Source organism: Copadichromis virginalis, linkage group LG5 (assembly GCF_057382275.1).
Source record: "Copadichromis virginalis isolate Kocher_CV1m ecotype Utaka linkage group LG5, C_Virginalis_male_GT1.1, whole genome shotgun sequence".
Classification (NCBI taxonomy): Eukaryota; Metazoa; Chordata; class Actinopteri; order Cichliformes; family Cichlidae; genus Copadichromis; species Copadichromis virginalis.
Window position 1 is genome coordinate 2,044,249 of NC_140622.1, and position 24,345 is coordinate 2,068,593.

General features: G+C 42.8%; 1 protein-coding gene across 1 annotated transcript; it reads right to left on the reverse strand.

The window, feature by feature from the left end:
- Positions 1 to 400: 400 nt before the first annotated feature.
- Positions 401 to 18,466, reverse strand: lamb3 (laminin subunit beta 3). The gene is made up of 22 exons (XM_085455561.1): positions 18,329 to 18,466; positions 17,491 to 17,645; positions 13,741 to 13,855; positions 11,070 to 11,143; positions 10,755 to 10,946; positions 10,314 to 10,377; positions 10,020 to 10,213; positions 9,194 to 9,314; positions 8,542 to 8,730; positions 8,287 to 8,442; positions 7,859 to 8,052; positions 7,153 to 7,249; positions 5,674 to 6,034; positions 5,423 to 5,571; positions 5,103 to 5,314; positions 4,659 to 4,865; positions 4,407 to 4,551; positions 4,035 to 4,242; positions 3,600 to 3,741; positions 3,338 to 3,514; positions 1,829 to 1,988; positions 401 to 1,482 (listed from the first exon to the last, which is right to left on the reverse strand). The coding sequence occupies exons 1-22, from the start codon at positions 18,351 to 18,353 to the stop codon at positions 1,343 to 1,345; spliced, it is 3,477 nt and encodes a 1,158-aa protein (XP_085311687.1). The 5' UTR covers positions 18,354 to 18,466; the 3' UTR covers positions 401 to 1,342.
- Between the last annotated feature and the right edge of the window lie 5,879 nt (positions 18,467 to 24,345).

Below are 24,345 nucleotides of genomic sequence, written 5' to 3' on the forward strand. Positions count from 1 at the left end.
TAACAACATAAACTATTTAAAAAATGATGTAGGCAGATCAAGGCAATGTTACAGATTCAGTAAGAACAGAAGTTTATTGCAATGCTTCAAATATGCAGGGCGTCACACTAACACAGCTGCTTGTGTCCAGCATCGCTCTGTTATTATCAATTTGATTCGAAACGTGTCCAGGTTATTGTCTTAAACTTGCATTAATGATTTTGTCTACTGTCAGTTACGCTGGATGGCATTTTTTAATGAGCTTAAATTACATTTTGAGTTGAATTCACTGATACTGCAGTACTGATGATGATGAGCCTTTATCTGTCACTACAATGTTACACGTACATGTCGTACACGTTATCCTGATGTTTCCCAACTGCTCTTGTTAAAAAAAACTGAACTCATAAAATGACACAAGTTGATATAAAGAATAGATTTTATTCCACAAATGTAGTGAAATGCAGTTTTTTAAATTATAGAAACAATTAAATACAGCCATTTAAAACAAGCAAACAACCATTTTCTCACTAAACCGGTTGTGTTCCTGCCTGTTATGCATGAACAACAGATTCAAATCGGTAAAGAAGGGAACATTCAGCCTTTATCCACTTTGGAAAAATGCAGTGTTGCTGTGAACATGAAACGTTGAAACAGATTGCAGATTAGTGATAAATATACAGGCAGCAATATGAAACCATGAGAGATGTGACTGGCACAAATACAGGTAAGGTTTCATTCAAATAGGACCAAAAACATCAGCTTTGGTGTTCATGAAGCTGAAATTCATTTCCATTAAAGCTTGTCGTATGTTTCTCATTCAAAGGCAGCTGGTACAGCGCAGGTCTGAGTAACCTGTACATGCTGAAGTAACTTTGGTCTCCAAGCACGACGAGCAGTAGAAGGTACAGTGAGAGTTGTTATACTGCATATTCATACTTATACCTATGAATACTGCGTCTGTACACCACCACAGGGTATTTCAGATAAAGTCTGTCATGCTGTTATTCACCTGTGCAGGAATTACATTGTCTAAAACGTAAACTCACAAAATTTAAAATTTGAGTTTTATTGTTTCTAATCTGTCTGTCTGATTTATTTTGATTTTTAATGACAGCCTCTACTTACTTATCTCGGAGCTCCTAGTTCTTGTGAACAGCCACTAAATATAAATTTATCATTTGGGATCAAATCTTTCAGCTTTTTAATGAGCAACATGTCGCGTGCAGCAATGAAACTGCCTGTCAGTCAACTGTCCAATTACTTTTGAGTCTTTAAAATAGAGAGTATGTATAAAATGGTTGTAATTCCTCAGACAGTGTTATATTACAGTTACATACTAACTGCACTGCTACATGTGAGCTCAGCCCTGGCAGGTACTGAGATCGTCAGCTTTTTTACGGAGTTGTGTCAGAAGTCTTTTAAGCTCGACATCGAGCTGTTCAAGATTTGTTGATTTCTGAACTATCTCGTCCTGCAGTCTTTGGATGGAGTCGGCTTTTCCTAGAAGAAAACAAACACCAGGAGCATTACAGGGAGTGGCACACACTGTCTGTGTCAGGACCGTACAACTGGATTTCTGAGATATTTAGTCATTACAGAGCGCCACACAGAATGTCCACAGAAGCATAATATTAGACCACCAAGTCAGCGGGGGTTAGCTCATGGTAGCAGCACGCAACAACAAAGTTACCTGTAAAAATTCAACTGAACTGTTGATATGAAAACTTTCTTACTAACCTCACAATCAACACTTTATGCTTTATGACTAAATGTCCTACTTTCCCCAATGAACTGAGGATGCATTGAGTGAATTTTTTTCTTTTAGTGGAAATGTTGGTTAAATTACCGTCTAGAGCCTGCAGCATGTTTTGGGTTATGTTAGCCAGAGCTCCTGCATCCTGCTGCAGTTTGTTCAGTCGATCCCCCGCTGGCTCCGTCTCACCATCTGTCCCGGGAACAACTTTCTCTTTAAGATGGTCAAGGTGCTTCTCCAGAGTCAACAGGTTCTACAAGTACACACATAATATGGCACTCAGTCTTAGTCTTAATCCACAGCGTTTAATATGATGTTGCCAAACCTTTGCTTCAAGTCTTATAGGAAGACTTTCCAGAAGGTTCGGGAGTGTTTATGGGAATGTTGACCATTCTTCCAGAAGCACATTAGTGAGGTCAAACACTGAGGTTGCACAAGAAAACTCATAGTGTGAGTTTTCCTCTTTCTGCACCAAACTCACTCATGCTTGTGTTCATGGACCTTGCTTTGAGCTCTGGTGCACAGACCATCTCCCAAGTGTTCTCACAAAATAGTCCGAAATGCATCGGCATGCTGAAGCAGGAAGAAGTCCTTCCACTAGAATTAAGGGGAGAACACAACTCCTGAAAGACAATGCTACACAATAATTCCCCCAAACTTTACACTTGGCACAGAACTCCTCTGGCAGTCACCAAACCCTGCTTTAGAGCCTTTGTAGCCTCGCGCTCGACACCACTGCATCCAACGCTTTGCATTGTGCTGGGTGATGTCAGTCTAGGCTGCAGCTGCTCAGCCATAGAAACCCAGTCTGTGAAACTCCCTGTGGACTGTTCATGAGCTAATCTCACGGTCACATGAAGCTTGGAGTCCTATGTGCTTCAGCCTCTGCTGCTCACTCTGTGATTCTACAGGGCCTACCACTTCATGCTTGAGTTCCTGTCAGTCGCTTCCGTTTTTTAAATACCACTAACATTTGGAATATTTAGCAGTGAGGAAATTTCACATCTGGACTGGTTGCACAGGTGACATCGTATCCCAGTAACACGCTGGAATTCACTCAGCCTCTTAAAGCGACCCATGCCTTCAGAAATGTTGGTAGAAGCAGTCTGCATATGTGATGCTTCATTATATACACAGAAGTAGAAGTAATTGGAAGACCTGAATTCAATGACCTGGATGGGTGAGGAAATACTTTGGCAGTGTAGTGTAAATAGGAGCTAAATAAACCTAGCTACAGTTTAATCTGGCCTACCTGAAATGTGAATTCTTCACTTTTATTTAAATTTGTAACTTTAAAAATATAAACAAATACTGAGAAGAAAGCATTTTCATTAAATGTTAGCGACAATCTGTTACCGAAGATATCCACGACTTTATTCAGCAGCATGAAGAACAACGACCCACAAAGCCCAGAACCAGTCTGCACTGCAAAAACACACTATGAGCTTTCAAGTGTGCGCACACTCATTACATTCATTTATATTCACGTTTACAGATGACTGATAAATGCAAATAGAAGCTTACACTGGGTTCTTCTTCTCTCTTCCTTATTAAAGTCAGTGCTCGTCTGTCAGTCTAAAGCAGCTACAGCAGATCTTTTACCTGATTTCCAGCAGCTGCTTCTTTATCAGCTTTTTCTGCATTTTCCCGTGCATCTTCAGCCTGCTGACCTCCATCCTCCAGCAGGTCTCTCAGCTTTTCCAGCTGGGGTTTCATTGGCTTTATCAGTGTTGCTACATCGTCCAGAGCCTTCTCTACTGGCACCAGCTGGTCTTTGGCCTGTATGAAGAAAACCCATCCAAACTCAGCCTATAAGCAGTTTTTATTGTAATAAATAGACCGTTGTTTCATCTACGCTTTCTACCTTAGTAAGGTTGTTATTCAAGGTCTCTAGGACATTCATTTTGTCTTGCAATTTGTGTTCCAGCTCAGCAAGGGAAGGGCTCACTGAGGTGAAGCCTGCCAGCAGCCCATCAACATCAGCCTTCACTCCCAGTGCTGTGTCCCTGCAAGCACAGAAACCATTAGTTTGAAGGACTGATGGGTAAAAACGACAAAAAATAAGGACTGGATTAAACCAGTCTGGAAAAACGAATCCCTGATTAAATGTAAGGCACTAATGCTCATGTTCATGAAGACATAGACTTTGTTAGTTCTGCATTAGGGACATTCACGTGGCTGTACAAGCATGTGTTCGGTCTCCAGCTTGGTCTGTACAAACGGTGGGAGCAAAGATGATAATTCTTTAAAAAACGGAGCATCTTATTCAACAGTTTGACAGTGAAGTGCGAGCATCAACCTGGCATCCTGTGCATCCTGTAGCAGTTTCTTGGCTGCATCTAACTGTGGCTCAGCTTCCTTCAGCACCGCTGTGCTGTCTGGTAGGTTGGCTGTCAGATCCTTCAGCTCCTGCAGCTTCCCTTTAAGCCCTGCCAATCTGGGGGGCAGCTTGGCATTCAGGATCCAGTCGCTCACCTCCTGGACATGGGTCAGGTTAGCGGATGGGTCTGGTCACCAAAATAGGAAAAGCTAGAGTTTAGTACTGGAGCTGGAGTTTACACTGTGGTGGTGTTTAAAGGGTGACTGATCTCAGCATCAGTTACACCCAAAGAAGTTTCACCCTCCATCTCAAAGTGGTTCCACTCATGCTACAATCCTAAAACAGTCGTACCTGACAGGAAGTCTTTGAGCTCTTTCACAACGCTGCGTGTCTCATTTAGGTCGTCTTCGAGTTTATCTCTGGCCTGCTGCAGCTTACTGGACAGCTTCTCTGTAGACTGCCTCACCTGATTGGTTATCTCCTGTGTTTTCTGCAGCTGTGCACACATTGACATTGAATAACTACTTGAGATGTGTAAACGGATTAAGAATGACTTGTGTGAATAACAAAACTCATTATTTGTATGTAGCTATAAGTGTCTACCTTCTCTGCAGCATCGGTGATCCTCCCAGAGAGTTTGTTGAGTCCTTCCCTCACATCATTGGCATCAGCGTCTGCCTTCTTGCTCAGAGGCAGAGCGCCCACACACTTTCCCCCCTTTTCACAGGGTGCGTCTCCCCCTGGTGTGCACAAATCTTCAATTTCACACTGGAGAGGTGTGCAGGACTCGGAGTGAACACTGCCACACACCTGAAAAACAGAGTTAGAGGTGGAGGGCAATGACGGTTACTAGTGTGAATGACAGAAAATGAACTTTCACTCCATCTCAGGACAAACAAGAAAGATTATGATTAATGGCCTGGATTATGCTCACACTGAGAAATATGACACATATGCATATGGATGCTTATTTAAGATAATGATCTTTCAGTTTTACTCATATGCTGCAAGTCAGCTAAACAGTAGATCAAGAAGTTTACTAGTTACTTGTTTGGCAACAGGAGTGAGGTTGGGTTGGGAGGCCATGCTGTTGTTCAGTTTATCCAGATCTCTGGTGTTGGCCGGCTGAACTTTGCTCTGAATGTCCTCAGTTTTTTCTCGGACACCAGTTGATTCCTTTATGGTATTTTTCCCGGCCTCAACTTTTTTGGTGGCGTCTGTCGAGTTATCGTAGGCGTAGCTGATGGTGTTAAATGCCCCTGCAAAGACAGGAAAAGTCTACATGAGTGGATTTCATGCTGTTGTGATACAAAAATAGTCATCAGTCACATCTGTAGAATTGCAGCGAATGCTTAGTCTTTTCTGACCTGTGTTGGGACTGATAGAGTTCTTTGTGACATCTTTCTTGGCATTGTACACCAGCATGAAGTTTTCCAGCAGGTCCTGCAGTTTGTCCAGCTCAGAGTCCAGACCAGGAGTTTTTGTCAGGGGTGAAAGGTCATTATCAACCTGGTACCTGGAGATGATATTATCAATGAAAAAACAGTGTAAGGTGATTGAATTTAAGGGTGATTCGTATTTGTGAAACCTAGAATTAAGTTCGTCAGCAGTTTCCCACCTGAGCTCCTTCAGCTTAGAAAGAGCATCACGTGTATCAGTGATGGGTGAGAAGGACATGGAGTTCTGGATGACTTTCAAAGTGGCCTCCAGGTAACTGATGCGGGGCCCAAAGTCAGCGCCGCCTCCAGACTGAGACGATAATCTGGAAGCAAGTTCCAACAGGACCAAGCTGACATTCTTTCGCTGAGCGTTTAGGCTGAAGAAGCAGGAGGGACACATCTCGCAGTCAGGGAAGGAGTCGCAGCGGTCACGACTGCAGGAGTCGCAGCGAGCTCCAGAGACGCCCGGTCGGCACAAACAGACTCCCGACTGCTTGTCACAAACTCCTGGGAGGGTTCCATTGGCATCACAGTCACAGGCTAAGACAGAGGATGGTCATACAGATCAGTTACGAAGCGTTTTTCAAAATGGAAAGGTTGCAGACATTCAGCCATGCTCAGAGGGCTTACATCACATTCTTTTTAAATTTGGGCTTTTAATGATTTCTTTGAACTTTTTTCTCGGGTGGATTGATTGTGTTTCATTGTCCTGCTGTAACACCAAGTCGTGTCCAAGATTCAACCATTCTATTGATTTGAGGTGAATTTGAATAACTTTTAGACTTTTATCTACTTTGTACAATCTAACAATGCCACTGGCAGTGAAGTAGCCCCAGAGTATGATTACAGTTGGTTCAGTGTTCTTTGGTTTGAGCGTCTCACCCCTCCAAACATATGTCATTGTCACCAGTCACAAGCTCAATCTTTGTCTCATTTGACCAAAAAAACGTATCTCCAGAAGGCATTTGGCCGGACTCATGTGGGCAGCTACGAATGCCAGTTAAACTTGAGTCCATCTTCGGTGAGAGCTTCAGTGGCTTTGCTGTGGACAGTGATGTACCAGCAGCTTCCAGTTCGCAGCAGGCTTGAGGCTTGGTGGTTCCTGGATTATTACTGAACATCCTAATTTCCCCTCATGTAATCTGCAGTCGTTTCGAAATAAGTCCAGCAGACCTCCCTAAGTTGTGCAGATCTATAACTCTCCTTATTATGTCTTCAATGAAGTCCTGACACTTTCCTCTTGTTCTTGGTCAGTTCATGATCACTAAGCAAAGTCCTGCCTTGTCAAGTTAAAACACGGTCAGCACCACATATTAAAAGATACGAGTCTATCAGCCTGTTTGTATCATTTTGACCATACATGGATCTGAGAATGAACTTATTTTTTAAAGCTATTAAAGATGTGCAATCATTTCATCTTGGAAAAAGAACAGTTCAAAGAAATCATTGAAAGTCAACAACTACCATAAAAATGACGGGCTGTGCACATCTTTGTAAGTGAACACACTTTGAAATCCAGCAGCGAATCATAAATGATCTCTAATCCATGCTGGGAAGCAGCAGAGTTTACAATCTTTTACCATTACCCTCGTTGTGATCTGGCACTATATCAATGATACTGAACTGAAAGAAAACTCCCGAACGAGTGGTGGACTTACGCTGGCAGCCTTTCAGAGGGTCTCCATATGTGTTATCAGGGCATTCTGTACACGTTCGGCCTCCAAAGCCTGATCTGCACTGACACTGCCCAGTCAGCTGAACAAGAACAAGATCATTTCATTATTTTCCAGAGAAGACAAATCGATATAATCTGTGATGATGATACAAAGACAGAATATTTGCATCCTCGCTACAATCACATCTCATACCAACACCAGTACTTTCTAAGTCACACCAGGTGTAAACAACTTTTCAACTGTAATTTTCAGGAGTGAAGATAAACATAATATTGTTAGTCTTTGTGGGCTCTCGGTCATCCAGGACTGGGAAAATTCGGTTTTTAGCTACATAAACAAACAGTTGTAGACGACATTTCAGGGTCATTAATAGATTTACCTTTCGCCTCCGTCAGTGCGCCCCAGCTGTGGCTACATGTAGCTGCCATCACCAGTGTGTGAATGGGTGGATGACTGGATGTAGTGTAAAGCGCTTTGGGGTCCTTATGGACTGAGTAAAGCGCTGTACAAATACAGGCCACTTACCATTTAATGAATCTTTAATTCAATTAATAACTATATTGTAAATGCTTTAAAAACAAACACTTTTGACTGGTCTGGATGGAAAGAGCTGGAGACACACATTTTATGTCTTAGGCTACAGCATTACAGCAGCTGATGGATCTCACCGAAGGCCTTTGCGTCCTACCTGATCACAGGAATCAGTGGTTGACTTGGTGGCATCACAGCCGCAGGGTTTGCAGGTTTCTGACATGTTTAGCTTCCAGTAGCCTTTCACACACACGTTGCAGGTAATGCCGTGGAAGTGGGGACGACAGAGACACTGGCCAGTCGACGGATCACAGACGTCTGAAAGGGAGCCGTGTGGAGAACAGGAACACTCTAGAAAAGAGCAGAGTCTGATGGAGATCTGCATGCTTCAAACATTAAATGAAATGATACTAATATTAACATCTGCATTACAGTATTGATATAAAGTACTATATGAACATCAGTGAAAGTTTACAGGCTTTTAATTAGTTTCAGTAAAAGTATAACAATAAGAGAAAAGAGTTCCATGTTTACTGAGGTGCAGTACCAAGCTAAGCTTCAATGTGTAGGTGTTAGGTGACTCACTAGTGCAGCCCAGAGGGTGGGAGGAGCTCAGACCGTAGTATCCTGGCTTGCAGCGGTCACAGCGGGGACCCTCTACATTCACTTTGCATTGACAGGATCCTGTGCTGTCATCACACCGGCCGCCGTTCACTGTCCCCTCGGCACTGCAGATACAGCCTGGCGCCAAAGACATCAACACGGTTTATCCACAAACGTTCAGTGTGACCTGCAGTCAGAAACGTGGTACACAGAAATGTTAGGAGGGATTTCACTTACGTATGCAGGCATCAGGACGATCTATTCGACTGCGGGGGTTTGGCTGGTATCCTGGAGCACACTGGTCACACTTTGGCCCTGTGGTGTGGTGCATACAATTTTCACACACGCCTCCACTCCTCTGTCCACTGGCCTCATACAGCGCCCAGTCAAACCGGCAGCGCTGTGCGTGGTTGTTACACTCACAACCTGAGGACAAGACAAAACATACCCAGATAATTAAAATGAAGAAATTTAGGGATTAATAACTTTATCTATACTTTTCATAAGCTGGGCTTTGGTCTGTGGTGAGCCAGTATGCACCTATTCTTATTATTTACCTTTAAATACATCTCACAAATGATTACAGCTAGAGATTACAAGAGAGGTTCCATCGAGCGGGAGGATGCAGCCAGGGAGAAAGAGCTCTGGGTTTCTCTGTTTAGACCTCTGCTCCCCTGATGGGAACTTGGGTATTTTGATCCTTTGAAATCATTTATGTCACACAAAATGTAAACACACACACACACACACACACACACACACACACACACGCACACGCACACGCACACACGCACACGCACGCACGCACACACACACACACACACACACACACACACACACACACACACACACACACACTTTAGATTAAAGAGTCTGTAGCAGGTCCTACGTTTGCAGGCATGAGTGTTGCCTTCCTCTGCAGGTCTCCAGGGCAAATCATTGTAGAGATCAGCACAGCGCTCACAGTTCACACCTGCTGTGTTATGCTGGCAGTCACACTGTGCGTTCACCTGCCAAGATCAATAAGCAGATCAACAAACTGGACCAACACCATGTCGTCACGCTAGGAATAAGCTGATGGCGGATAATCGGCGATAAAAGTCTATTTTCACAAGCACACCCGAATACTTAAATGATCACTACATGCACACATCACCACAAGACAAAGTACAATCAGGAATCCTCACATCCGTCAGTGTGTCCACGGGGAAACAATCTCCACATAACACATGAAAAACCACACCAAGGAAAACCACAAGAAGGAAATAAGGTCTCCAAAAGTGTGGCGTCATCGAAACATTTTTTATTTTCCCTGCAGACGTGGTGATGGATGTCAGGTTGTCCCTGAGCTGGATAGCTGGTCGAGGAAGTGGATGCATGGGTGAATTTCCAGTGACACAGGGAATAATTAGGGACGCACATCCAGTTAAAGAAAAACGTCTCTGTAATATTAAAATAGTTTTAGAGGCTTTCCACTATAATCATTTTGGCTGATGTGTGTTTTGTAGCTGATATAGTCCTCACTGTGCAAAAGAACCTGCTTCTATCATACACCACAATGGCATCCTGACATAACACAGAGTAACCATTAGGAGCTTACAGTAGGACTTCTGTATTAGATCAACAAATAAAGTGATCTGACTTTATTTGCTTACTGTAAACCTTTCGAATGACTGCCTGGGACCATGAAAGGGTAAAATGCCCTGCATACAGACCTGTATAGTACTGGGCAGAAGGTTACTGCTGTATCCTTGTGGCAGACATCGGTTAGCATGTCCATGGCACATACAGCTGCCCATCACCTTCATCTCTTTCAGGGCGTAAAACCTACTGAGACTCCTGCCTGGCAGATGAGGCACATCACCCAGCTCTGTGAATCTCACCCTCAGCCCTGTTAACCCAGACACATCTGTAGATAAAATAGTTATGAGTCACTGAACTACACACTTAAACTGGATGCAAAGGCCAGTGTTGATCCATGGAACTGTTAAGGATGTTAGAAAACTTACCTTCAATCTTTTGGCTTTTGGGAGTGGCGACGTAAGCGTATTGAGCTAAAGGACTGTACTGAATCTGGGGAAGTGAAATGCATATATATTAATTCTGTACACAGATAGAACATCTTACATTGTTGCAATACTGCATTACATTTATTAGAAACCTTTTGTTGATGCCATTCCCACTCAGAAAGATTCAAACAGTCTGGGATGCTATGTATTTGTCTATTTATACAGGATGAATCAAATATAAAAATAAGACCTATGCATTTTAAATATAAAGGAATAAAAATAAAAATAAGAAACAGAATTTTTTCTGTTCAGGACAAAATGATGTATTTAAGGATGTACTTATATGTAAATGTATAAAAAAGAAACGAAGAGGAAACATCATCATTTGGCAAACATGAAGGTGAAATAATTATTCCGGAGCAACAGCAATTTCTCCCTTACTGTGTGATCTTTATATGGATTTGAGTCTGTAGGGGGCAGTGTGTAGCAGTATGTCTGGTCCATGGCAAGAGGAACTCTTGTGGGTACGCTGGGAAATGCTTTTTGACAGTTTGTTGCCATGTAGAGGGCGGGCTGCCATGTTTTGCCGTTGTCCAGTGTCCTCTCTATGACCAAGGCACTGGGACGAGGACCCTGCAGAGAAAAAACCCCAGCAAAATAAAGCAAAGTAGCATACACTCTACAAAAAGTCTCTGAGTCAAATCACATGGATGCATAGAACATTCATTAAGCTAGAAAGGACAGACTGTGTCATACCTTGAAGTTGAGCACCAGATTGTCAAGCTGGAACAGGTTGTTAAGGTTGAGCTGAAGGGTAACTGGACTCGTCTCTGCAGGAACAGAGAGCAGAGCAGTAATGTAGCGTATGTGTAAGCTCAATAACAAAGATCTGTAATCAGTCGTCTCCCTGCTTTCCTGAGTTTTGTTTGCTTTCCTGTTCTTTACATCACTACCGCTTTCCCACACTGTCAGTCCCAATACTGTCATCATTACTCTCGTCCAATCATCTTCCTGCCCACCTTCTTTCACCTCTTTTTGTCCTTTTATGCTCAATCATCCAGGTAAGGGAGTTCCAAAAAAGTTGATTCTGTTCATCTGGACGTAGCGTTTTCAGGTCGAGTAACGTTTTGTAACTCATCCAGGTGACTTCTTCAGTCTGAGCTGACTGCAGGTTTCCCACCCTTATAAACAGTACATTTGCATAATGACAGAAACTAGCACCAGTGAGTGACAATGGGCTGTGAGATCAGTTTCATTATCATTAACATGCCGTACCATTCATACAGCCCTTAGCTCAGGAGGTAGAGCAAGCCACCTACTCAATTGGAAGTTTGGGTTCGATCCCAGTCTGCTCCAGTCTGCATGCCAAATATCCTTGGGCAAGATTTTAACCCTCCGATGCATCCATCAGAGCATGTAAATGTTAGACAGATACTTACCCAGAAAGAGCATAAAAAACAACGTGAATGAGGCAAGTTGTGTAAAGCGCTTTGAGTGTTTAGATGAAGTAGAGAAACGCCATATAATAACCAGTCCAATAACCATGAGTCCCATTCACAGAGAGTTGGGGAATGGCTGCAATCACAGCATGTAAGATGGTGACAGATGTACCGTTAGGCCACTCCTCCATTCAGAGATGGTCTTTCCCTTTTCACGCAAATGGCCTCCTTGACTCCGCCCTCAAACCAGCGTTCCTCCCTGTCCAGGATGTTACATCCTCATCCTTGAAAGAGTGTCCACTGGCCTGTAGGTGTAAATAGACTGCAGAGTCCTGGCCTGACGAGGTGGCTCTGCTGTGTTCTGCCATCCTCTTCGCCAGAGGTTGTTTGGTTTCCCCCATGTATAAATCCTGGCAATCCTCCTGCACTTAACAGCGTACACTATATTACTGGATGATAGGGTGTGGCTAAATATTGGTGGATCTTATGTGATTGGATATCCAGGGGGAGAGGTGGAGACGGGTGGGCACTTGACAGGGTATGAACTGGAATGCCCCGAAGTGTTTTGGGTCCTGTATAGGGATCATGGGCCCTGCCAGTCAATAGCAACTGCAATAGGCTTCATAGGGGACATAGTTTTCAATTCAAATATAATGCACTTTAACTCTATAGCACCAAGATGACCCCCTATGAGCAAACACATGGTAACAGTGTTTTAACAGAAAGAAACTGTTAAAAAGGAGTTAACAACCAGCCATGACCCACTGAGGTTAAACAGAAGGAGGTAGGACAAAAAACACACTGTAGAAGAACACACTGTTATCTAATGATTAACTGCAAAGCGGTCTAAAAACACACAGTAAGTGAACTGGTCACTGCTTCCAAAGAATACGGGCCTGAAAGCTGTGGGGTCTGTCTCCCATTCGATTCATAAATAACCTGGTAACCACGAGTAAGTCTGCAGTCTGAGAGCAAAGTGCTCTGGTGGAGCCTGATTAAAGCCTACCAGGAGTAACCCTTTTCTGAACGGCTTCTGTCTATAGATGCATTAAGGAGCAGCTTGGTGTACTTGGTATCTTGCCCAAGTTTATTTGGCACGCAGACTGGAGCAGCCAGGGATGGAACCACCAACCCTCCGATTAGTAGATGAGCAGTTAGTAGAGTATCTCCTGAGCAACAGCCAACTACAGCCACCTGATGTTCAAGTGTTTCAATCACTTCGACGGCCACAAGGTGCACGTTGGTCATGGAAGTGGCAATCAAGATGCAATCAAGCCCTTAGTAATGGAGATCACTCTACAAACATTTGTGAATTAATGGGTTGCGTTCAGGAGCTCAGTGAATTCCAGCATGATACCGGGATGTATGCTACTTGTAGAACAAGTCCACACCTGAAATTTCCTTTCCACACTCAACTGTTTGTGGTTGAGTTTGTGTCAAAGTTTCTCTTATATTACCACTCAGTGTAGACCACGTAAAATCACAGAGTGGGGTGAGTGAATCATGAGGAGTATAGTGCACAGAGGTTGCCAAATTGCTGCAGAGTCAATTGCTACAGACCCCCAAACTTCACGTAGCCTTCACATTAGCTCAAGAGAGCATAGAGAGTGGAGTGGTTTCCATGGCTGAGCAGTTGCATCCAAGCCTGACATCACTGAGCACCATAGAAAGTGTCGGATGCAGTGGTGTCAAGCACGCCACCAGTGGAAGTGTTCTCTGGAGTGACAAATCACGCTTCTGCGTCTGGCAATGCTCCCAACTTTGAGGGAACACTTCGGGGATGGCCGGTTCCTTTGCCATCATGACTGCTCATAAAGACACGAGCGAGCTAGGTTGGTGCAGAGGATCTTCACTGGCCTATTTATTAAGAATGGGCCAACACTCAAGTTCACACGCATGTGAAGGCAGACTAGTACTTTTGTCAGTATAGTGTATTAGTTGTATTATGCATGAGTCCTTCTTTATGATTGCTTGCTTTCACCCCCCACCTTTCTTAGACTGCCACCATCTGTCTGGCCCTGAGGTGGACACAACATCCTGGACACTGTGGGCCAGCTGACTGTTTGGGTTCCTGGAGTCACACGGACAACATTTCATCTTCCTCTGAAAGAATAAAAACACAAAGACATAAATAAACCTTTTGTTTTCCCACAAGAGATTCAGTGTAATGTGTGATGTAAGGACAGTGTGCCACTGAGCTGACCCTGAACTCGAGACCAGGGACTGGCCTCTGAATTCTCTGCTGTGCCACATGAGCTGGGTCACTGAGCAGGTACCAGTGAATTTCTAATAGTTCTAGCACTGAACCTTTGCCCGAGTAAAAGCTTGGTAAACACAGTTTATTCACTATATTGAAGTAAATCCTCAGTCATCTGTAGAACCAGCCATATATCCAAAGAATGCTGGACTTTGTAAAAAACAAACAAAATCCAGTTGCATTGGTTTGCAAACTGTACATGTTATTTAATATTGAGTATTGGGATTTTTTACAGTGCTGACATGTGCAGTTTATGAAAAACTGTGAATGTACTGTTTATAGCTGAACATTTTCTCACTGACAGCTCGCACCACTGATTTCAGCAGTCAGTATTTATTAACACAGGAGGGATGGTGTCCCTTTACAGAAACTCTCTGAATCTTTTCTTTAGAGGCCGCTTGGCTGCTGCTTGGCAAATGAAGGTTCAACTCCCTCTAAAGATTTTATATAGACGCGAGGTCTGGAGATTGGCTATGGGACCGTGGGATCAGGGGGCGGTGCCAGGGGAGACTGGCTGACACAGCTGGCAGTCAGCACTCTAATGCTGCCTTCTCGATTTAAGCAGCACGCTGGGAGGACAGAGGGAGGAGAGCGAACAGCGTGCAGTGCAAGCAGTCAGGAGAAGGCTGGAGAGCACCGTGCTAATAAACATTCACTAATCTGCAACGCTGAGTGTACTGGGTCCTTATATTATGAACTACCTCCAGATCAACGCCAGTAAAACCAAGGAGCTGGTGGTAGACTTCCGCAGGCACAAGCATTCTCCACTGCAACCACTGAACATCCAAGGTATGGACATTGAGGCTGTGGACAGCTACAGGTACCTTGGTGTTCATCTGAACAATAGACTGGACTGGACTCATAACTCAGACGCCCTCTACAGGAAAGGGCAGAGCAGGCTGTACCTGCTGCGGAGACTCAGGTCGTTTGGGGTGGAGGGCCCACTCCTGAAGACCTTCTATGACTCTGTGGTGGCTTCTGCTATCTTTTATGGTGTGGTCTGCTGGGGCGGCAGCATCTCTGCTGGGGACAGGAAGAGACTGAACAGGGTGATCCGAAGGGCCAGCTCTGTTCTAGGATGCCCTCTGGACCCAGTGGAGGTGGTGAGTGACAGGAGAACGGCGGCTAAGCTGTCATCCCTGATGGACAACATCTCCCACCCCATGCAGCAGACTGTGACAGCACTGAGCAGCTCCTTCAGTGGGAGACTGCGGCACCCACGGTGTGGGACGGAGAGATTTCGCAGGTCTTTCCTCCCCACTGCTGTCAGACTCCATAATAAAGACTTTAACTGATCAAGCACACACATCCATACATGTGCAATAATACTAAGTGCAATAATCCTTTCTGTCATCGTTGTATTTTTACTCAGTTGTATATAGTATTTGTATTTGTATTCTATTTTTATCTTATTGTATATTTATTTTATTTTATTCTACTGTATATAGTATTTTATTTTATTCTATTCTGTACAGCTGTGTACTGTATTTATTCTTATTGTATTCTAATTTTTGCCTCATAACTTTTGCACTGTCCACTTCCTGCTGTGACAAAACAAATTTCCCACGTGTGGGACTAATAAAGGTTATCTTATCTTATCTTATTACAATAACTATAATGTTCTTCTTCCTTAGCCACTTGTTAGTGTCCTTGGTCAGATGTTTTGGGTCATTGTCACTGGAGAACTCATCCACGACCTCATCTCCAGTGACATTGTTCTCTACCATTAGCATAAAAACAGCCCCAACACATGTTTCCACCTCTATGCTTGACTGTGGACATAGTGGGTTTTTCTTAGCACATCTTGAGTTTGGTTTCATCTGACTACAGCATCATTTAGATGTTCACTGGCAAACTTAAGATGGACATATGGGAGCAGGAATGTCAGTGTTAATACTTCATGCACATATCATTTATTTGCAGGAAACTGTCTTGGAGAAGTAGACAGTATGTCTAAGATGGGTTGGGAAGTGTCTTTCCTCCTTATCCAGCAAATTTAAAGATGCTGCTGCCCCTATTCATAGAAATATTCCCTTAATTCACATTAAAACAGCCTGGGACTCTGCTGGCAGCTTTACAATTGTCTGGGGGCACGTTTATGAGGCAAAGATGGCTCTTGTAAATATGTATAAATAAATATGTCTTTGAACATTGGTCTGTTCTAATCTTTTCAGTTCCCTCTTCATGTGTTTCCATGCTTTTCATATGTGTTTAAATTATCCTGATGTTGCTTCTTCTCGCTTTTTTTCTTATTTAGGATGTTATTTGGAACAAGAAGCCTCCTGTGCCGCTGAGCCTTACAGAGGCCCAGGGTTACCTAATCTCTTGTATTTTGGGGCAACAAATATGAGGAGCCTGAATTATTGAGTTGGATATGAAGAGTTCCCTCTTTGATGGCTGGTTATGGAAGCGAATTCGGCTCATACGCTGTCTTTGAATGCCACACTGTGCTCACCTCTTCACTCTTCCACCTTGACTTACACTCCTGTCCACCCTCTGCCGGGCTTTTCACAAACCATAGTTTTTCTCATCCTTCATTAGATTACACCTGGTCTACGGGGCTAAATTTGGGGACTTGCATGTTTATTCTGGATTTGCTTCTTTTAGTGAACAGAGTTTTGCTTACTTCGAGCACCTTCAGCTTCGACACTTTTTCTGCAGCTCTTTTTCATTAGATACAACATTTGACACCTCCAGCAGTAAAGTGGCATTCCTGGCTAGATCGGACTTGTTTCCTCTGATGATGCCGAAGGCTTTCATCGTCATGTGTGCGTCTTTGTGTGAACGCTGAAGTACAAGGATACATTTAAATGGATGAACAGAGGACCACGCCTAAGACAGTTATTAGCTCCCTGAGGCTAATCCAACGTTGCCCATACTGTGATCTATGAAGATAAAGTAACATCAACACATCCTAAGTCTCTATGTTTATTTGTATATATTTTCTCATCTTTGTGTTTGTAGTGCCAGTGTCCTGTGCTGCCTTATCCCCACGCTCTGTGTTGTCTTTTCTTTTTCTTACTTTGTGTCTTTCACTTGGTTTTACTTCCTGTTTTTGTGTTTTTGGATCAGTTGCTATTGTCTTTCCCTCCCATCACTGGTTGCACATGAATCTCATTTGTCCTCCTGTCTGTGACCTCTTCTATCAGTCAGCAGTTCTGGTTTGCACTGGTTTAGTTTGTGTACATGTCTGTTCCCTGCCAGAGACACTTTGAGTTTCCACTTTTGTTCTGTCAATCCGATAATGTCACATATGACATTGTTGAATTGAAGCGGCTGCTTCTTCTGTGCGATCTTTGTTTTCTCTAAATCAAAAACTAAAGCTGAATTTTTGGATATTTTACCTGAAACGCTCTTAAACTGGAGAAGCCTTTAGCTGCAGAGATATGCCTGGAAGTTCTCACTTGTTTGTTAAAGGGTGATATAAGTTTCCAAACTTTCCATTTGCTCACAGAGATAAAACAGGAAAGCACGCTCTTACCTGTTGGTACGGGGTACAGAAGACCTCTGAGCCAGTGAGGCCACAGGTAGATGAAGCCTGAAGTTGGTGAGCCCTGCCATGGAGCAAGTCATCTGTGGGTGGGTAGCATGCCCCCCATGAGCAGTCATTTTGGGCGTGTGACAGTATGGCTGAGGCTGTCAGGAGGAGGGCAGAATGTGTACAGGTATGAATACAACACACCTAACTCTAAGCTTTCTGAGGCTCTCAAAAACTTCTTCCTTTATTATTAACTGCTGTTCAAAATACATCTAAAAGACAGAGTAACCTACAATAAAACTGTTAAATGAGTGTCATGCTGCTTTTGAAGCAGTAACAGAGATGTTGGTCTGCAGCTGTCGTACTGTCTATTTTCAGGCCAAAGGTAATTCTAAGGGACGAAACAACCCAAAGCTGTGTGCTGGTCAGATGAAACCACGTACATGAAGCACATTGATGTTTGATTAAGGTTTACTTAGAATAGGTAAAATTATAAATGCATCTCCACATTAACCTGGTTATTCTTAAAGATGTACTGCAGCTCTACACAGTAGTTATAGGCTGTGTTTGTATCTTCTCACAGGATTTCATGACAGATACCAACATGTCTAACATCACATATTTCAGAGACAGACTGTCATGCAGCAGCGTGAACATCTCCATCGAACCGTTCACTGCTGCAGCTTACTTCCATCTCTTTAGCTAGTAAATAAAAAAGCTGCAGGCTATCTATTTCAGGGTGTTTAGGAATGCTAACATGTGGCGTGCAAAACTCAAACTAACATCACAAACTCAATAAATATAATAGCAATAAAGCAGCAGTGAAAATGGGAAATCTCACCAGCCAGTAGTAAAAGTATTCTCATGTTGTGTTCCTCCTGTTAAAACGTCCAGAAGAAATAGGAGCAGCTGTCGGCAAACAAATACAGAAGGCTGCTGTGCTGGGAGTTCAGCTGTGCTGTGGAAAGGTGTGCACTGCTTCGTGTTGCTGCCTTAAAAACCATTTCTCACCTGGATAGTGTGACACAGCGTGTGTCAGAGTCACGCCCTGCACCACCACTCCCTCCACTCATGAATCAGCACACACACTCACAGAGCCAGACACACACTCAATGAAAGTAGTCATTACTCATTTTCATTTAATTTGTACACTATTATTAATAATAATAATTCATATTTATTAATTATCAAGTAATAAATAAAACTGACTTCAGGTGAAAGCTAAAAGTAGCAAATGCATTCTTTGTTTGTAAAGTTTGTGCAGCTACTGGAGCTGAAAGGATGAAACATTAAAACCAATCATTGTTCAGACTCCATTACCCGCATTTCAGTTTTCCAACAGTTTGGTTTTTAATTAAGTTGCTGGTGGTGGTCAGAGGGCCCGGTGGCGCCAGTGTCCGGCAGCCTCGCCTCTGTCAGTGCGCCCCAGGGCGCCTGTGGCTACAATGTAGCTGCCATCACCAGTGTGTGAATGTGTGTGTGAATGGGTGGATGTAGTGTGAAGCGCTTTGGGTCAGTCCTAAGGGACTGAGTAAAGCGCTATACAAATGCAGGCCATTTAATTTAATATCTACAAGTTAATTCAGCTGCCTCTGCTACTTTGTGTTTAGTTCTCATTTCTGGGTGTAAACATGTAGGCTTGAGTGAAGGGCGATGATGACTAAAGTACCAGGACAGGGTATGGACATGGCAGCTTGCAGTCATTCGGTCAGTTCTCCTCTGTGTAGCCTGACAGCTTGTGCAGTAGGGTTACCATCCTAAGCAGCGTTTGCATGGCTGTGTGTTAACTGCTGTCCTCTGAATCATCACTGTGTAGAAAGAAACAATAGCCTGAGGCCAGGTGAACATACACTGTGTGCTTTTCTTCATAGCCTCAGACACACTGACTAATGCTAACTGCAGGGTGTGTTTTCTGAGAAATCACAAACGCACACTTCTGACAAGCGTCGTCATGCCTGGACAGTTGCTATGGTTCTTTTGTTGGTAACCAGAAGGTTTTATATCGACATCAATCCCAGCCTTAGTTACAGCAAGATGTTTCAACAAGTCCTCCAATCCAGACAACAATGTCAGTCTGGAGCGGAGGACTGCCCTCCAGACCCATAAGGGAATTTCCAAAACGAGCTACATGTGGCAAGAAGCAGTGTAACCGACACTGTGATGTAAACTGCACAACACTTTTGTGATGTTTAAGCTGTTCTTGTGGTGGCATCTAACACATTTAGTTCCCGTACACTTCAGTGTAAAAAGACGGTGTGCCGACCTTTGATTAACAATACTGTAATAAAACGTATTTACATTAAACAGGTAACACTGACACCACAGGTGTCCAGAGGCTCAGAACTGTCAAAATAATGGCACACTCCTAAACACCAGTAAGATAAGTGCTTCCTTAATATGTTATTTATAACTGCATATACACATTTTTATTCTTAAATAATAGATTCATATATAACATGTTATTTGTATTTAGAAAAGCATTTAGATGTTAGTAGAGGTTTTATAAATACTTATTTCATATTTTAATTGAAAATAAGTATTTATAAAACTTATTTTATAAATACTTATAAAAGGTAAGGGCGGAGGAGTGAGGTAAGGGCGGCAGGGCGGAGTAAGGTAAGCGAGAGTGACGAGAAAGGTAAGCGACCCATGTTGTAGGTGATGTCAGACGCCGGAGATTTGGCGGAAAAAAAGCGAATGGTAGCATAGAGTTTAACAAAGGTTTTTCAAGCTTCAGTATTACCAAATATACTAATCAATTGTCATATAACTAACAACATCTGTTTTATCATCTCTAACACCCGGAGGACAACGGGGAGAGTTTAGACGCTCTCCAAGATTACATCGACCGCTGTTTTCAAGATTTAGTCATGAAGAAGGCCCAGAGTACATCCTCCCTGACCAAAATTGAGACGCCGTCATCGAAGAGATGTCGCCCGGCAGACTCCCCCGGTACAACATCGCCTGCCGGCAAAGACATCGCAGACATCCTGGAGTCAATCGACAAGCGATTGTCCAGTTTCGATGCGAGGCTGTCCCTGGTGGAGATTTTACACCGGGAATTTAAATCTCTGAGAGAATCCCTGGAATTCAGCCAGCAGCAGGTGGAAACGCTTGCCGCTGAAAATGCCACGCTACGGGAGTCGGTCAAATCTCTCACCGATAACGTGACCCAGCTAAACATTGAAAATAAAAAAATAAGAGTCCGTTATCGATCTACAAGCCCGTAGCATGAGAGATAATCTTGTGTTTTCTGGTATTCCAGAAACTGCCGGAGAGGACGCAGAGGCAACGGTGAAAAGCTTCATCAAAATCCACCTGAAGCTGCCGGAGGACACCGTAAAGAACATCGACTTCGATAGAGTACATCGCTTGGGGGGCGTGAGGTCGCGGACCAGGAGACCACGGCCTATTGTGGCCAAATTCGGTCAATTCAAACAGAAGGAACAGGTGAAGAGTCGCGGCAGAGAGCTGAAAGGAACGGACTTCAGCATGAACGACCAGTTCCCCAAAGAGATCCTGGAACGACGCAAGGTCCTGTTCCCAGTTCGACGTAGCTTCATCCAGAAAGGCTCCCGTGCTGTCATCGCCGTGGACCGGCTCTACGTGGACGGACAGCTGTACCGCGACCCCGGCACCACACCGTGGTTATATTAACTGCACTCCAGATTAGAGATGGCACGATACCACTTTTTTATGTCCGATACTGATACCGATATCATAAATTTGGATATCTGCCGATACCGATATGAATCCGATATAGTGTTTTTTAATCAACAAAACTGTTTTTTAAATATCTTGCTGCATTTTGTTTAAGTTCATACTCAAGTTTAAAACAACAACTACACTAAAGCTATTCTGTTATACCTGTATGCAAAAAAAATATTTCATAGTTCAGCAATACTGATCAATCTAATAAACTTAAACCTACACCATCCTCCCTATTCTGGTATTTTAAAGAATACTTAGCATAAATATTAAGCAACCTAACTAATAGGGTTCCAACTCCCAGCAACAACAAAAATAAATAAATAAAAAATAGGGAACCACCCCTCACGCTCCACCTCATGATGCTTAATCAACGTAATCAACCTTAATTTGATGCAGTGTGAAAAAAATACACAGAAATCAATTATTTTTCAAGAAATATTAAATAGATTCAACATCTTTCTTCAACAAAATTGCAGACTGCACAGATGGTACCTTCCCAAAGGAAAATGTACTATAGCTTACTAGGGTATATATATTAGACTTAATAGTTACTATATACAATAATGGACTTCTATACATTTTACATCAGATTAAAACTTTGGGTGTAAGATTCAGATAAATATTAAATAATTAAAAGCTCGACATTTTAAATGAGAATAAGAAAGAAAAGTATGTCTTTGTGCCCCCTTTTCCCTGTTCATGCCCTATCGGCCCCCCTGGCTAAACTTTGCTAGATCCGCCCCTGCACAGTTACCAGCCGTCAGCTACGTAGAAAAAGATCCTCGAGTAGAAACTAATATTAAATTCATTCTAACAACAGCTGATCAAGCTTAAACGTGCTGCTGTTGTTCAGCCGCTGGTTTCCTCTGTCTGGTGCAAAGTGGGCCAAAAGCAAACTAGAGACACGGACTCGCGACAGAAAAGCCGATCAGCTGATCGTTAAGCAGTTTCATGATTGAAGTAGCAGCAAGAAGAGGCAGTCGCTCGTTAAGCTTAACGCAGGAATGCTTTACAAACATTCAGAGATGGACTTACACACTTGCTTTACTTCTCTCGGGGATAACTTTGTCGGAGATGAAATGCCGGGTTGCTAGCGAAGCTCCACATGCTATCCAGACCACCGACAGGTCCCGCATGCCACAGCCGCTCTATCACGTGATGCATACTGCTCCGACGTGCTAACGTTCTGAGGTGAGTTACGGCGTGTTGCAAGTTTTGTGAGGTGCTTTCGTGATATTTAATGGATCGGATTACATTTTTTATTTTTCTCCGATATCCGATCCAGTAATTTAGGTCAGTATCGGACCGATACCGATACGTAATATCGGATCGGTCCATCTCTACTCCAGATAAGAACCCGCTACACTCTTTTCTTATTCATTCACACTCTCTCCTTTAACATGGATTTAACCTAGTAATATCAGTATGATGTCATAGCAGATATAACCGTCACCCTCCGTTATTGCTTTAATTGGAATGTTTCCGTTTCGTTTCTTTTTTGTTGTTGTTGCTCACAGTTCATGTGGTTTCTTTCTTTCTCTTGTCTTTCACTGCTGTGGTCACCTACTTCCCCACTCACCTACAAACAACACCCTCTATTTCTCCATATTTTCACACCACGATCACGCAAACACATCAGCTCAACGGCAGCACATTCACAACAGCCTCACAGCACGCACAGACTTGCAGGACACATAAGCAAGCCACGCTTGTTCATATTAGTGAATATTCACACACATAGTCAGACTTATGGAGCCTCTCACCACACTTTTTTTCTCTGTCTATTCACAAACAAGGGATGTTTCCACACTCTCTCCACCTGTCTAAACAAAACACCCAGAGTACATCATTAGACATACACACACAATTATGGGCATGCTGAGGTTTGTCACATGGAATGTAAATGGAGCTGGCACCAGAGGAAAGAGGTTAAAGATATTTAACCAGCTTAAAAAACTACAGGCAGATGTTGTTTTATTACAAGAAACTCACAGACCTGTCACAGGTTTAAACGAACTTAAAACACCTGAGTTTCCTAACGTGTTTGCAGCCTGTTATAATTCTAGACAACGGGGAGTAGCAATCTTAATACATAAAAATGTTAATTTTACAGTACTCGATACAGTTATAGATCCAGAGGGTAGATTTCTAATTATTAAACTATCAATATTGAACAAAAAACTATGTATTGTAAGTATATATGGTCCAAATGTTGATGAACCCTCATTCTTCCACGGATTTTTTAGTGCACTCTCTGAACACTTTGATTGCACACTCATTCTTGGCGGTGACCTCAACCTTGGACTAAATGAAGACATGGATAGGCTCAACACAACAGGAACTCAGCGTAATTGGCAGTCCACAAATATAATCAAACAGTATATGAGCGACTTTGGTCTTTGCGATGCATGGCGCTCCCTTCACCCCACCAGTAAGGAATATACTTTTTTCTCACATGTTCATCACTCCTACTCTCGTCTGGATTATTTTTTGGTCAGCAGCTCACTGCTGAGTGACATTTCAGACACTGAGATTCATCCTATAGCTGTCAGCGATCATGCTCCTGTATCTTTAACACTAATGCACAAGAATAATACTACGCCAAGTAAAAACTGGAGATTTAATATATCACTACTTAAAGATGAAGACTTTATTAAATATTTTAAAAAAGAGTGGACTTCATATTTAGACTATAATGACACTCCCGGAACATCAGCTTCTGTTCTATGGGAAGCAGGGAAAGCTGTGATGAGAGGTAAAATAATTTCTTTCTCATCACATAAAAAGAAAAAAGAAAACAAAAATATTCAGGAATTAGAAAAAAACATCAAATCACTAGAAGAAGCCTACGCGTCCCACCAAGATCAGGAAACATTGAACAAAATACGCAAAACAAAACTAGAATTAAATGAAACTATTAATAAAAAAACACAATTCCTTATACAAAGACTTCGCTTGCAGAATTTTGAACACAGTAACAAATCAGGTCGATTTCTAGCTAACCAGCTAAAAATAAATAAAGAAAAAACAACTATATGTGCTGCTAAAGATTTATCGGGGAACACAACATATGATCCTGGAAGAATAAACAACATTTTTAGGGATTTCTATGAAACTTTATATTCACCACAAATAAACCCATCTAAA